At 54.3% G+C, this 15,068-nt stretch overlaps 1 protein-coding gene across 1 annotated transcript in view; it reads right to left on the reverse strand.

Annotated features, from left to right (window-relative positions):
• ARID1A (AT-rich interaction domain 1A) overlaps positions 1-13,504 on the reverse strand; it is a 53,325-nt gene extending 39,821 nt beyond the window's left edge. Inside the window, 1 exon segment of the mRNA XM_030964462.1 lies at positions 12,410-13,504. Coding sequence (XP_030820322.1) covers positions 12,410-13,504 — 1,095 coding nt within the window.
• Positions 13,505-15,068: the final 1,564 nt, after the last annotated feature.

Raw genomic sequence — 15,068 nt, forward strand, 5'->3', positions numbered from 1 at the left:
GACTCCACCCAAAAATCCAAGCAACACCAAGATGTAAAGAAAACTGTGCCTGAGCTCCATGGGAGATGATCCCAAGGAACATGTGATCCTTGTAATGAGGTGCTGCTCCTTTTAAGATGGAAAGAAACTTCCTTCCTGAATATTAAATCAGGCTTTAAGTTTAGCCAACCTCCTACTTCTGCCCTAATGAACTGGAGGCAAGTCAACAAAAAGACTCTCGGATGTCTCCTTGCAGCGCTGCCGCTCCAGCCCGGCTGGAAGGAGCTCCTGTTGTACCACAGCAGTGGGACCGGGCCAAGAGCAAGCCATAAAAAAGGCAGGAGGAGGAAGGGCTAGGCTGGAAGAGCAGAATTACACTGTGTCACCACCGCTTCAGTGATCTCACTCCAAGGAGCACGAGAGCAGCTGTTCCCCATCACCAGCGAGGGAGTCCCAAAATATTCGCTCCAAACAGCGCTGAAAACCTGAAAGGGCTCCAGATGCCCCGTAAATACATTCAGACACTGCAACCTGTGGCAGACTTCAGTCATCCAGCTAATTCCCTGTAACCCCTGCTTCCTTTAAAACAAGCCCTGCTGATCTCATGGGCAGATGTCTTTTGCTACAGAACACGAGGGATGTTTCCCAAAACTGGAGGTCTGAAGGAAGAGCCAACGCAAGGGCTCACTGCAGCTTGCTTTCTAGAATAAAGGTAGTTTTTATCAATTCATTAAAAGCCTTTTCTGCACAGAAATCTGAGGGCGCTGGTGCATGCTCTGGAGTTGATAAGACACCTCCAGCACAGCCTCCTGGGTTCCTTTCTAAGAACACTTTCCTGATAAATCTTCATCTGTAAAATGCAGCAGCACAGGTTTCTACCCACTTGTGTGTCTGAAAGCTCCATCTGTATTTGAATATCTCATCACTTTGCAAATTCATCTCATTTTACACCAGAATAAACAGTGGCTGAACAGACTGAACTGGACAGGCAGACTCCCATGACCCCTGCCCACGCCGGGATGGGCATTCCTGGGGAGCCTCTGGGATCAGCTCAGGGCTCTGAACAACCCCAGGTCCCCACAGCCCCACCTCTCCTACCACACTCAGCACCTCGAGGGAGGAGGACACAGCCACCCTGATGCCTGGAGAGCTGCAGCTCCTGGAGGTGCCTCATCCTGGAGCTCCATCTTATCCACAGCCTCCACAGGAGCTGCGTGTCGGGGCCTGCAGCTGCTCCAAGCCACGGCTCAGCCTCTCCCCTGCTCCTGCAGAGCGGCTGAACTCATTCGAAAGTGCATTATGGAAGATCAAAATCATCCAAGAGGTCTGAGGCTGGGGATGGATCTGTGGAAGACAGGCAATCCCAGTTGGTGCCAACACAACCCCCTGTGCTCCACCACACTCTCACCGCTCACAGCTCCACAGGGGAGACCACCCCGGCCCTGGGATGGGGTAACATAGGCCAGGCTGCTCTCACAGCCCCAAGGCACAGCCCGATCCCAGCCAGGAGGTCGGGATAAGCATCACTGATCACCCCAAGAGTCCCTCAGACACCCCTGGGGTACAGGAGCTGTCACCACACACTGTGCCACCGACCCCCTGTCCCCTGGTTAGGAAGTAACTCAGTAAATCCCAAATGCCCTCCCATCGCTCGTGACCGCACTGTGTTTTGTATCCAACCCAAAACAAGATAGCAAAGCTTTGTTTTGCTAATAGGAAACAGAAAAGTTACGTTATTTCCCTTGTCATTACAGCAGCTGACAAATCCGGGTGCTATTTTTGTGGATTTTATTGAGCCTTCTCTTATTTTAGCCTTAAAATTCAACCTTCAAGCCTCCACTTCAGTTCCACGGAACCAAAAATATTTAAAATTGCAGTAATGACAAGTTACCATCTGCATTTACTGAGGATGGGCTCTGTAACTTTACAGCAAAGCCACAACCAATCTCCAGTATTTACACCCAAACGAGCTATTTGCATCCAGCTAAGCAGGGCTGCTGGGGAAGAGGAGGCTGGGGGAGATGGAAAGTCTACGTGGGCAAGAAACTTGGAGCTGCAGCCAAGGCAGCTCCAGACAGCAGGGAAGACACTCCTGGAGCCTTCACCAAGCCAAGGCTGCTGTGATTCAGGTTCACTACAGACACATCCTGAGTGACACAAGCTCCCTGTTACTTAAAAATACTATTTTTTTTTTTAAAGCCCACCAGGCCTTGCTTACAGTAATTTTTGAAGCCTGGTTCTGATGCCTCACGCTCGTTTCTGTCCTTGGGCTTTTATTTCATTTCCATCCAGAAAAATCCAGGTTTCTTTCCAGGCAGAATGAACAACGTGGGGAGTTGCTTAGCGAGTTAAGAGGAGCGTGTGCTGGCAGCTGGGGAGAGGATACAAGAATTCCCAACCGTGCCAATGCCATGGGGGCAGGAGGAACAGCCAACGCTGCAAAGTCTCCACTGGTTCCAGGAACAGGTATAACAAGAATCCGTAAGGCAACTCATATGAGGAAAGGAAGATGAGCCATGACTGTACCTTGACAGCAGTGACACCTCTGAACAGTTTATTGCCATTTACAGAGTGATCAGACACAAAGCTCTCCTCAGTTCCTGCCCCTCATTCCATGGGAGCAGCACCAGCACGCTCAGAGTCCTCACCAGAGCCAGGAAATCCCTGCTCTGGGGCTCAGCAGCACTACTCCAGGCTCCCCAGCACTACTCCAGGCTCCCCAACACCCCGGCTGAGTTATTCACCTGAGCAGGGGCTGCAGATTCAGCACCTCGCTCCAAGGAGAGCGCAGGGAAGGGTTAAGGGCCAGAACACAGCTGAAAACCAAGGAGCACACGATTGCTCTGGGATGTTTCATACAACACTAATCACTTCATCTGATTTTAATTCCTGACACCAAATCAGCGTATAGCTTTTCAAAGGAAATCTTGTCCCAGATTGCAAGGTAATCAATCACAATTAACGTGGAAAGCAGCTTTTGCAACGCCACCATGGCCTGTGAACCGAGCAGGAAGGGGCTCAGAAGAAACCTTTCAAGTCCAGGCAGACAGGATAATTTGGGGTAGGATTGGTCTGTCAGTGCCTCCTGCGCAGCAGCCAGTCAGGCTTTTTGCTTCTGCAGTGCATGACCTGAGTCAGGGTGGGTTTGATGCCAACACTCTCACTCCCCCCTGAAAGTCCCTTCCCCAGCAGTGTGCCCTGTTCCAGGGAGCCACATTCTGCCCACAGGCTGCTGGAAATCACATTTCCATCAAGGTGATTTTTCCTTAAACCAGCGAAAATTCTAAAGAGGATGGTGCCAGACTCTGCTCAGTGGGGACAGTAACGGGATGAGGAGCAATGGCCATAAACTAAACCACAAGTTCCACCTCAACGTGAGGAAGAACTTCTCTCCATGAGGGTGGCAGAGCCCTGGAACAGCTGCCCAGGGAGGGCTGGAGTCTCCCTCTGTGGGGACATCCCAAACCCACCTGCACGTGTCCCTGTGCCACCTGCTGACCCCGCCTGGCCAGGGCTTGGGCTGGGACAGCTCCAGAGGTCCCTCCCCAGCTGTGATCCTGTGAAAACTGTTCTAGGTGTAAACCCATGCCCAGAGAGAAATTCTGATCCAGCAGTGAGGGCATTAACCTGGATTCTGAGCTATGGCTTAGAGCACCCCTCTGCCACCTGCAGGGTGCAGAGCCAGGGAAAGGCTTCCAAAACACGGAAACTCCTCCTTCAACCCCCGCTGGTCTGCCACAATAACCTGAAAGACCCTGACATACATACTTTGATACTTAAATGTCTCCTCTCAAAACACTGTCCAATTTATCCACATATAATTTTTAAAAAATTAATGTTCACCTTGGCTGTATGCAGCAGCTGTCCCAGGACCTTCCCAGGGGATTCAACGCACTGCAATCACCACAAGTGCCCCACAGAACAGAAAGTACATGAGTTTGGGGTTTTTTATAATAAAAAATACCCCACACAGTCCGAGGGGACAGGGCTGCAGGGCTCCCCAGAACAGAGACACACGTGCAGCCACAGCACATAAAGGCAGTTTCTGGAACACGTGATCACACTCAGTAAACTGGCCTTGAATGGGAAGTCTTCTCCTTGATCAGTCATGCAAACCCCAAAGTCAAAGATAATTTAAAGAGAAAAGAAAATCAAGTTTTAACTAATTCCAGCACTTCCACCGTTTCACTGGATCTCCTGCACAGAGGGAAGAACTCTTGTTGAAAGTCTTTCAGAAGGAGCAGGGCTGAGGGGAGATCACCTCTAGCCCGGCACTGGTTTAATTATTTACACAGAGTTAATGAGTACCAGACTCTCCTCCTAAACTCGCAAAGGGTGCATAGTCCTACAGTCATTTGGACTTTAAATCCACCCTTGGTTATGAAGTACAAAACTGCAAACAGGCCTCCAGGAAGGATCCCACAGAGAGCAGCGAGCCCAGGACCCTGGCAGAGTTCAGGTGGCAAAGCAGGACAGTCCAACCCCTCCGAGAGAATTCCCACAGTAACCTGGAAGCAAAGGGAGGCATTCTGCAACACAACCAGAGAGGTTCTCCCAAGGAAACAGGCACAGAGACACGGGTTTAGGAGCAGGTTACTGTGTGTGCACTTTTGCCTCTGCTCTCCACACGTGGAGAGACAGGACAAGAGACACTCAACGTGATGTGAGCTGGAGTATTTTCCCTAATGTCCAATGGGCAGCACAGCACTGAGACACAGGGGCAGCACTGCTGTCTGTGCTCAGGGGTGGCTCCAGAGGAGGAGGATCAATTCACCAATTCACCTCCAGACCCCTCAAACATCATCACCAAACAGACAGCACAGGCAAGGAACCCACAGTGAGACCTGCCAGGCAGCAGAGCCCACACTGCGTGTTCTCCTCCCCAGAATGATCCAGTTCAGGGCTGAAACCCAAACCAGCGTGGCCATTTCCAGAGCAGCTCCCTCCCTGCCCTGTGTCCCCTGTCCTGGGCAGGGTGAGCAGTGCCACCAGCCCTGCTCCTGCCCCAGCAGGGCCGTTCCCAGAGCCCGGAGGTGCAGCTGGGGCTGGGCCCAGGGTTTCAAACATCCCTGCTGCCCGCTCACAGGCAGGCTGCCAGCATGTGCTGACATCAGAAGGGAAATGGTAATTTTCAGGGTTTCTCTTAGTCAAACCTGAATGAAATTTCACAAGTGAGTGGATGGGAGGGAAAGTACTTCTTTAACCCATTCATCCTCCCCGGGTGGGAAAGTCCAGAGCCCTCCCAGCTTCAAGAACTTCTCTTTGAGAAAAGAGTCACAGAATCTCTAGGAGTGGAAAGCTGTAAGTGGCAGAAAGTCAGGGCCACCTTTGGCCTCAGCCTCCTCCCAGCCACGTCCAAGGTGTCCCCATCACATCCCACCAAAACAAAGCCACCTCTGGTCCCCTCTGGCTCCCCACATGGCCAAGCACCCACAAAACCAAGACAAAGTGGAGCCTCTGCGCCACCAGCTGCATCAGGGGTCCCAAAAACCACTGCTCACATCTAACTCACATCTAACCCAGAGCTTCTTGGACCAATTTAGGCTTAATGTTAATTATCCAGGAGAGCGAGAAAGTTACTCAGAAAAAAAAGAAAGTTAATAGCAATTGAATTTGTCCTTGAAAGAGTTTCAATTACCAGAGCTGGCTTAAGGAAATAATGACATGCTGGTTATCACATGAAATGCCAATAACTGTAATGGAGCAGCAGGTTTTTTGGAGTTATTTATACAAACTGATTTTTCACGGGAATTTCATAGGAATTAAGACATAAACACTATCCCCACTCTCTCATAACGATATTTCTTTACCCTATTAACAGAATTAACCAGTCCTTCTATTTGAGCCTATACACTTTTGTCTCCCAGAAAAAACAAATTAACCAGTCCTTCTATTTGAGCCTATACACTTTTGTCTCCCAGAAAAAAACATAAAGAATATTATTAGAAATTAGACTCCAGCCACATTTTACTCTTAACACCCAAAGCAAAAAGAAATACTTGCTGATGAATTCTGAGGCAGCTTTTATTAAGTTTACCTGTCATCATGCAGCATCCTTTATGTTTCACTACAGAGAACTCATGCCCACGTTGTGTAAATACTCACTGAGCTGTCACTTCGCACTCAGAAACACTCCAGAAAGACACTGTGGCAAACCTGGAAATGCTCTCCTTGATGTGGTGCAAGAGCCCTCAGGAACGCTCCAGCTGCAGGACTGAACTGCTGGCTTACAGCACTGGGGCTCAGGTGAGGGAAGGGCCAGGGGCGGGAGCCCCTGCCTCACCATGTGCTAACACATGATTAACCCGTGTCTGATTGGGACAGGGAATGGTCAAACACGCACAGGAGCTGAGTCCTGGCAGCAGCAGCTCCTCCTGTGCAGCCCTGGGCTCTGCTTTAAGCACACAGCTCCATCACAGGGGTCTCAACGTGCTCCCAGGGAGGGAGGCTGGGGTCACACTCACAGCACAGGATGAGACAGAGGATCCACATTCCCCTCCCCACCCTTCCCAGCCCTGGAGCCTCAGCCCTTCCCAAAGCTCCCAGAGCAGCAGCTCAGCTGCTGAGGAACAGCCACTGAGGGAATTCAGAGCCCACGTTCCAGCCCTGCTTCACAGGGAGAGACAAAAGGCTGCCTGAAACCCTGAAATCCTGCACAACTTCAGACCTAAAGAAACCCAAAGAAACCCAGCTCCTGCAGAACTTCAGAACCCTAAAGAATCCTAAAGAAACCCAGCTCCTGCAGAACTTCGGACCCAAAGAACCAAAAGCAGCATCTCCAGAAGCAGAGAGGATGCTGAATTTGGGATTGGTGTTTTCCTGAACACGACCGATGGGTGGGCACAGCATGGTCCTCCTGAGCCCCCAGAAGGACACGTGCTTTATCTCCAGGTGAGGACGTCCCCTGCTTTTCCAGGGAAGCCAAAAGGGCAGCAGAGCTCCTCTGGTGCCCCCCGGGAGCTGGCGGGCAGGAGGGAGCGGACACAGCCCCGGCAGCTCTGTTCCAATGTGCCAGAAAACAGCTTTTTTCTTCCCATCCCGCTTGTCATTCACTTCCAGCTGGAGATTTATGGCTCTGGCTAACAGACATCCAGTCCAGTTTTCCCACTGCCCGTGCATAAATTAAAGACTGAACTTTTTGCAGCCAGCACACAACAGAAAAAAACTTTTGTAGGACTTCTTAAAAACACTTTTTCCCAGCAGGAAGGTATCCTTCCTTTCTCTCCCACCAGAACAAAAGGGGAAATGCTGCTTTCCACCCTTGCTGATAGTTTAAGGACCATTCCAGAGGGGAAAAAGCAAATGGCTAAATATTGACAAGCTTATCTTTTCCATCTCCCCAACCAGGTTTGCTGCCTTCAGTCTCTGTTTTGCTGCTGCTGCTCCTTGAGAGTTTCCAGCGTTCCTAGCAGGAATTGGGCAATGGCATTGCTGATGAGCTTCTCCCCAGAGCAATCCATCACACAGGAGTTGCAATGCAAAGAAGAAATCAGGCTCACTAGCCAGAGAATTTTAAATACACAGAGTAGGAACCGGAAAGGGCATTTTCTCCTCTAATATTTTAATTACCCAGAGCACAGATGCAGAGGGTAAAAGCTGGATTTCCAATTGGTGGCGTTCCTTTGAAAAGAGTAAGGGAGAAAAGTGGTGGAAAAGTCGTGTACGAGGTAACAGATAAAACCAACAGCTGCACTATTAAGCCTAATTTTAGACATTATTTTCTCTGTGAAGGAAAGCTGCTGGGATTTTTAGCACAGCCCTCATGGAACGTGTGATACGTCTGTAACACAGGAACCACTGACCAGAGTTCTCAAAGGAGACAACAGAAAAATCCCAAAGCATTATGAATACACCAAGCTTATGAGAACAGTCAGGCACAGCTTTGTAACAGAACATTTGACTGTCCTGCCTCCCCCCAGCCCAGTTTCTAATATTATTTAAGACCAAGGAAGACATTCTGCCTGCTTGTTGAGGGAAAACAGGAAGTTTTCCTGATTCCAGAAACAGGAAACAGAAGTTGTAGCAGGTAAAAGGAATAAAACTGGGCAGTTCCAGGAAACCACTAAGTATTATAGGCCCCCAAAAAAAGGCCTGAAAGTCAAACATAAAACCTTCCAGAAAACAAATTTCTGTCTTGCAACCAACAACATCCTTACAAGAGACACACCACAGGGGGAAACCCTCCCCTAGCCCAGATAATAAATAAGGATTCACAGGGCAGCTCAATTAAACTTCATAAAAAGCAGTAGGCAAGCCTTGCTAACCCCATTTCACCATAACACTCAAGTGGTTTGTCCTGGGTTTCCCAGTAAACTGGTGGTGATAAGGGCAGGGAAAAATAAAAGCTCCAGCTGAGAGTGAGGACTGAGTTTTACTGTCCTGTATCCCACACACATCCTGCCTGGAAACACTGGACACCTCCAAGCTGGGCATCAGGGACATGGTACTGCAGAAAATTAGAGATTTTAAGTGAATCAGACAACTCCTGGTTGACTTCAGGCTGTTTAAAAAAGATAAAGCAGCAAAACCTCCAGTGTCCACACCAGGATTAACAAGATTTTATCCAAATTAAAAAAAAAATATCAAAGCAGCACAATTTTCCTGCTTCTTCTAAAAGAGCCAAGCCCTAAAATCGCTCATTCAGAGAAAGGAGATGCAGCACTCTCCTTTTTGTTGGAAAGCTCCAGTGCACAACACACAACTCCAGGGCTCCTGACATTACAATGCAAAGCAAGGAAAAACCACGAGCCAAGAGGAGCCAGGTCCCAATTTCCCATTCCAAGACATCGCAGCTCACTGGCAGCACAGTGCCTTTTGGTGCCAATTTAGTTTAAAAACCATATTTCCAACAACGTTTTTCATGCCTCGCTCACTACTAAAGTCGGAATCAAAGTCAACAAAAAATAGCTATTGTATGGCAACAGGCCCAAAAGCTTTTTTTTTTAAATTAACATAAGATTTTTAAACTGCTTTCACTGAACTTATAGCAGAGGCCTTGAGATGCTGGGGCACCTATGGGGAGGTTATCCAAGATGTCAATGTTTAATGTGATCCAAAGAGTTCTCCCATTACAGGAGACACTTCGTTGTAGCCAAAGCCTGAGAAATGCCCATCTATTAAAGGCAGGGAAGTCCTTTCCCTCAAGCAGTTTCCTTTAAATCCCAAGACCCTGGGAAAACTGGCGCATTACTAAGAGCTGCTACATGCTCTGAGGGGAAGCAGTGGAAACAAATCCATGGGAGAGTTGGAAAAATTGAAAAGCAGGACCCATGGCCTGGCTTCTTACAAGTCATTCCCACAGCAAACCCCGGATTTCTCATCCCACACAGCACAGATCAGCCATCCTGATCTCCTGATCCTGCTCTGTGCTCTCCAGCTGGAGAGATCATCTGGAAAAAACACCAAGTCCCCAAAAACATGGAGCATCCTTGTGTTCCCTGGCTGTGGGTGAAGTATCCGCCAAGGTTACACACAGGAGCCACCCCTGTGTAACCCTGGTGTGACCACACACTCCTCTCACTGCCGGCAACATTCCACCCAAACAACTTTCACAGAAAATTACCGGGCCTTTCCTGATGAGCAAAGTGACAAAATCCTCTTGATAGCATCACTCAGAATTCCTGAAGAGTCCCAGAAGAGGGATTAAAGGCACCACCCTGCTCCTCACCCCAAAGTGCTCTGCGCCCCGGCATTCCCAGGCGTGCTCTTCCCACATCCTCCTCCCCAGCGTGCCCCGAGATGTTCCTGGGAGGTTTCTGGCAGGTGAGCTGCCCTCTGCCCTGCTCTGCATTCCCGGAGGTTCTCAGAGCTGGGTGCGAAGCACCCGCTCTGCTCATTGCTGTGCAAGACAAAGAAAGACACAAAGCTCTAAATTCTCCTAATCCAGGGAATTTAGGAGTACACAGCACAGGAGGCTGTAATTCAGGCCTGGAGTATTATTATTATTAATCAACCTTTTGTGGGCAGCACAGATGACACGTGGAAGCTTTTTTCTTTAGATACCTCTAGTCTTTTCTTTTTCCAGCAGAAAAAGAGAAATTGTCAGTTTAAGTCCAACAATCCTGGGCACAAGAAGGACTGGAGGGGAAAGTCATTTGGTTTTTGAGGTGAGGGAGTTTCTGGTTAACCTTCTACATCCACTATTTGTCCTTCCTTAAGCCAAACTAATTCTAAAAACAACTATTCATTAATAATTCCAGTTTGTGGGACTACTTACTCAGGTATTCCTAATTCACTGTGTCAGCAGCTTGTGGAATTAAGCAAAATTCATTTGCCAAGACAAAAAAAAAGCTTCTTTTACAAATTTGTACCAGAACACTGACAGAAGTGAACTGCAGGAAAACACCTGAGAAGTTCAACTTGACTCCGTATTTTAGTACACATTTTATCTAAATTGAGATTTTCCAGGATTTACAAAGTAAGCACTTTGTGCTTCCATGGAACACATGGCCACGTTCCCAAGTAGCTGAAACCTTCCCTGAGGATGCTCCACCACTCAGTGCCAGCCACCACTGGACGTCTGATAGCCCCAGCAGAGCAGATCTGCTCTCTAGGACAGCAGAACCTGAAAGAAAAGCCACTCCAATCACTCAAGGTGCTGCAGCAGAGAATGCCTTTGGTAATCAAGGGACAAACAACTGAGTAGTTTTCAGATCAGTGCAGAAGAAGTCCTGAACAAGAAGGGAAGCTCTGGAGGCTGCAGGTCACCCTACGTGGTACCAAATATCTCCGACCTCGGCCTAAAGTTGGAGCAAAGCACACAGAATGAAAAGGGAAGTTTAGTCCTGCACGAGGCCACCACAGGCCTTGGAGATGCGAGTCTGAGCACAGAAAGGAACCTGCTTTTAATCGAGGCTGTCACAAAGATACCAGCACCTCTTTTCCCCGTATCTAAAATGTCTGATGCTGTGCTGCCTTCTCCTCTGCACGTTTCCTGGCCATTCCTATTCCAGCAAAGAGGGAATTCTACACATCCAACAATAAAGATAATCCTCAGGCTTGCTTCTGCTAGTTCCACTCCTCAGAAGAGTTGTGACAGTGCTGAGCCTGACCACAACCAGCACCTGAAGTCTCTAGGAAGCGCCTGTATTTATGGGGGGGAAGGAGACAGATCAGTTCTCATTCAAAATAAGTCAAAATGTGCCCTAAGACACGGAGCTAGAGATTCCTGCCCTGTATCACAGTTCTGTTGAATGTAAATTGATAATTCTTGGTAACTGACCAATTTCAGCATTTTGGCCACAAGTTTGGTTCTGATTGTTTGGTTGTTCGAGGATTTTTTTCTCCTTCTTTAGGCTGTAACACACCTCAGAACCCCCCACATGCTCCCATCTAATAAAGAACCCAAACAGCCCCAGTTCTGAAAAGGGCCAAAACCAGGCAGGAACAAACGCATCCTCAGATCCATCAAAGAAATCATTTATACCAAGGGGAAAGTCACATAACCAAAATAAACAGCAAGCCCATTGTGCGGAGCAGCCCTGCCACCGTTCCGACAACACAGACTCTATTCCAGGCTGAATCCAACATCACAAGGAAAATAAACCCAAGGTACAAACAACGTGCCCTGGCCTCCCGCTCCGTCCGGGGCACGGGGCAGAGGGATGCGGGGCTCAAGGTCACGCCGGGGGATGCGGAGAGGGGCGCGGGGCTGCCCCGTCCCGGGGCTGGCGGAGGAGGCGAGTGTGGAAGTTTATGAGCTCATCAGGATGGTTGTACCATTACATCAGAGGCAATTATAAATGGCCAAGAGCAGGGGATGGGGAGCCAATCAGATCACAGATGGGATGTCAACCTAAGACCAACTGTCTCCTGGCTTTGACAGAAGGATTTTACCTCCATAATTCAAATCCCAAACCCAAGCGATCCGCACTCGCTGCTCCCATCGCCCAGCTCCCCGCCAGCGCTCCCGCCCCGGCCCGCGGCCCCTCCGCCCGCCCCGCGGCCCCGCGGCCCCGCCGGCCCCTCGCGGCCCTGCCCGCCCCGCCGGACCCCGCCGCGGGCCGCGGGACCCCCGGGCCGGCGCCGGGGGTCGCGGGGCCGCGGGAAGGCGGCGGCGCTGCCGGGGCCACGCGTTGTCCCGGGCGCGCCCTTCGCCGCCCCGGCCCCCGCGCCCGGCCCCGCCGGGCCCTCGCCGCCCGCCCCGACCCGCGGGCCCCCGGCAGAGCCCCCCGGGGCGGCGGGGGAGCCCGGCGGCGGCGGCCCGGGAGCCCCGCACAAAGGCCGGGGAGGAGGAGGAAGGGAAGGCGGCGAGGCAGCCATTTTAGAGCGAGCGAGCAGCACAGACAATGGCAGCGCCCGGCAGCGCCGGCCCGGCGGGGGGAACCCGCGGGAGAGCCGCCGCCGCCACCCCGAGCCCCCCGAGCCCCCGGCCCCCCGCCCGGCCCCGTGCCCGGACCCCCCGGCCCGTCCCGCGCGGCCCGGCCGGTACCTGCTGGCTCCTGCCGAGGCTCTGTCCCCCGCCGCCGCTGCTCCCGGGGCTCATGGGCGCGTGGTGGCTCCTCGGCGGGGCCCCGCCGGCCGCTGGCCAGCCCTGGCCGCTGCCCCCGCCGTACTGCGAGACCATGTCGGCGGCGCCCTTGGCGGCGGCCGCCCCGTCCTGCGGCCCGGCGCTATAGTCGCCCCCGGGGTACCCCTGGTAGGCGCGGGCGGAGCTGGGGGAGGTGAGGAGCTGGTTGAGGGTGGGGGTGGCCGTGGGCTGCGGGGTGGTGCCCCCTCCTCCCGCGCCGCCGGCGGCCGAGGGACCCATGACCCCGAAGCGCTGCTGCTGCTGCTGGAAGGCGGCGGCGGCGGCGGCGGCCGCGGGGGACTTGGCGGCCGGCGGCGCGGAGCCCCGGGGGGAGCTCAGGGCGTAGGCCTGGGGGGGAGGCGGGTAGGAGCCGGCGCTGCGCCCGGCCGCGTAGTAGGAGTTGTACTGGTGGTTGGGGAAGCCGTGCTCGGCCCCGGCGCCGTGCGAGTTCTGCGGAGGGGGCGGCCCCGCGGGGGCTCCCGCCGGCCCCGGGTAGTTCTGCTCCAGGCCCCCGCTCTGCAGCGCTGCCATGCCAGGGCTTTGTTGTCCGCCATGTTGGTGGAAGGCAGCGGCGGCGCCCCGGCCGTAGGGCTGCCCGAAGCCGTAGGCTGGCGGGGGCAAGGCGGCCGGGTGGGAAGGGGGCGGCTGCTGCTGCGGCGGCGGCTGCGGCGCCCCCACCCCGTCGCTGCCGCCGCCGCCGCCGCCACCGGGCGGCTCCGGGAGGTTATTGTTCAGGGTGGCGGCGGCGGCGGCGGGCCTGGGGCCCGGGTTCCCGTTCGAGCTCTTCAGGTCGGACTCGGCCCCTGCGCCCCCTCCGTTGCTCTCGGCCCCGTCCTGCAGCTCCTTCCCCGACGGGCCCTCGCTCTCCGCCTGCTTCTCGCCGCGCTCCGCCGCCGCCGCCTCACCCCCCGCCTCCTCCGGGGGACAATCCCGCTGCTGCGCCTCCGCTTTCTTCAGCTCGGATGGAGCCGGGGCGCCCAGGCTGCTGGCGGCGGCGGGGGCGACCTGAGCAGCCATGATCCCCCCCCTCCCCGCCCGGCCACCCCCCCGGACCGGTCCCCCCGAGCTGCTCCCTGCCTGGCCGGCCGGCGTGAGGCCTCGCTGCTCTGCTCTCCCCGCTCAGGCGGCGGCGGGCGGCTCTTCAGGGCAGCGGGGGCTCATTCCCCCCCGGCCTGCTCGGCGAGGCGGGGAGGGCTCCGCTGGGCTGGGCTTCCCGGGGCCTGGCCCCGCTGTACCTCCTCGGTTGCAGCCGGCGGAGAAAGGGGAGGAGGAGGGAGTGGGGGGGAAGGAGGAGGAAAGGGGGGGTTGGGGGGGACCCGGGACGGGGCTCCCGGTGCGGGAGAGGCGGGAGGGAGGGAGGGGGGACACGGCGGGCGGGCGGGCGCCGTCCCCGGAGCGGGGCCGAGCGGCGGCGGGGCCGGGCTGGGCGAGCTCCGACTCTGCTCGGCCGAGCGGGCTCAGTCCGACACGAGGCTCAGCGCTGCCATTTTACCCAGCGCCGCGGCCGCCTGCCAAACCCGGAGCGGAGCGCAGCCCGGCCCGGAGCGGAGCCTCCCCCCCGTCACAAAGGAGGAGCGGGCCGGCCCCGGCCGCCGCCGGCGCGGAGCTGCCGCCCGCAAAACCCGCGGCGGATCGGCGGAGCCGGGGGCCGGGGGCAGCGCTCCCCGCCGGGCCGGAGCCGCCCGGGGCGATCCCCGGGGGCAGCGGGCGATGTCCCGCGGCCGGAGCGCTCCGGGGGCGTGCTGGCCGCTGGGCGGCCGCCGGCCCCGGGGTTTCTGCCCGTGGGTTACCGAAGCGCCTCTTCTTTGTCCCTAGAAATTCCATTTAGAATTAAGCCCTCTGCGAACTGTTAGCGGTTGTCATTTCCTCTCCGCTTGGCCGTGTCCCTCTGGAAAAGGCGTTGGCGGCGCGCCAGGGCTGTGACTGCACGCGCGGACAATCCAAGAAAGTCCGGCTCCCCGCTCCTGCCAAGGCGAGGGCGGTGGGCACGGAACCAGGAATTCCCAGATCCAAAACCACCTGAGCGCATCTAGACACAACACGTTGGGCAGCGGGACAGGATGCGCTGGCAGTCAGAGCCCAGCGCCGGGCTGGAGCTCCCCGGCTGTCAAGAGGTGAACTGGGAACTGGGCCATGCTCTTCTGCAACCCTTTCAGACCCAGATTCCCACCTCCTCCTCCATCCCGAGGCCTTGGCAGAGCGGGAAGAGGGAGGAGAGCAATGTACCTGGAGCTCCGTCCTGGACATAGCCTGGCCTGTGCCAGCGGGGTCTGAACCTGCCTGCTTAACTTCAGGTGGTGCAGGGCATGGGAGGGACACAAAGATGAGTTATCTGGGATATAAACACCAAGTTCTTAGAAATCAGGACATGGATGGCCAGTAAAAATGGCAGGCATGGTGTGGGTTAGGCCTGGGTCCCGTGTACCAGTGTTCCTCTGGAATATGGAAATACTTAGAAAAGTGAAGTTGAAGTAAATACAACTTTAAGATGAGAGAAAACATCAGAAAACAGTAGGTGGGGAGCCAAAAGAGACTCTGAGGTCTGAGGCTGCCATTTTAGAACATCACCACAGAACAGATA

The sequence above is a fragment of the Camarhynchus parvulus genome, chromosome 23 (genome assembly GCF_901933205.1).
Source record: "Camarhynchus parvulus chromosome 23, STF_HiC, whole genome shotgun sequence".
Classification (NCBI taxonomy): domain Eukaryota; kingdom Metazoa; phylum Chordata; class Aves; order Passeriformes; family Thraupidae; genus Camarhynchus; species Camarhynchus parvulus.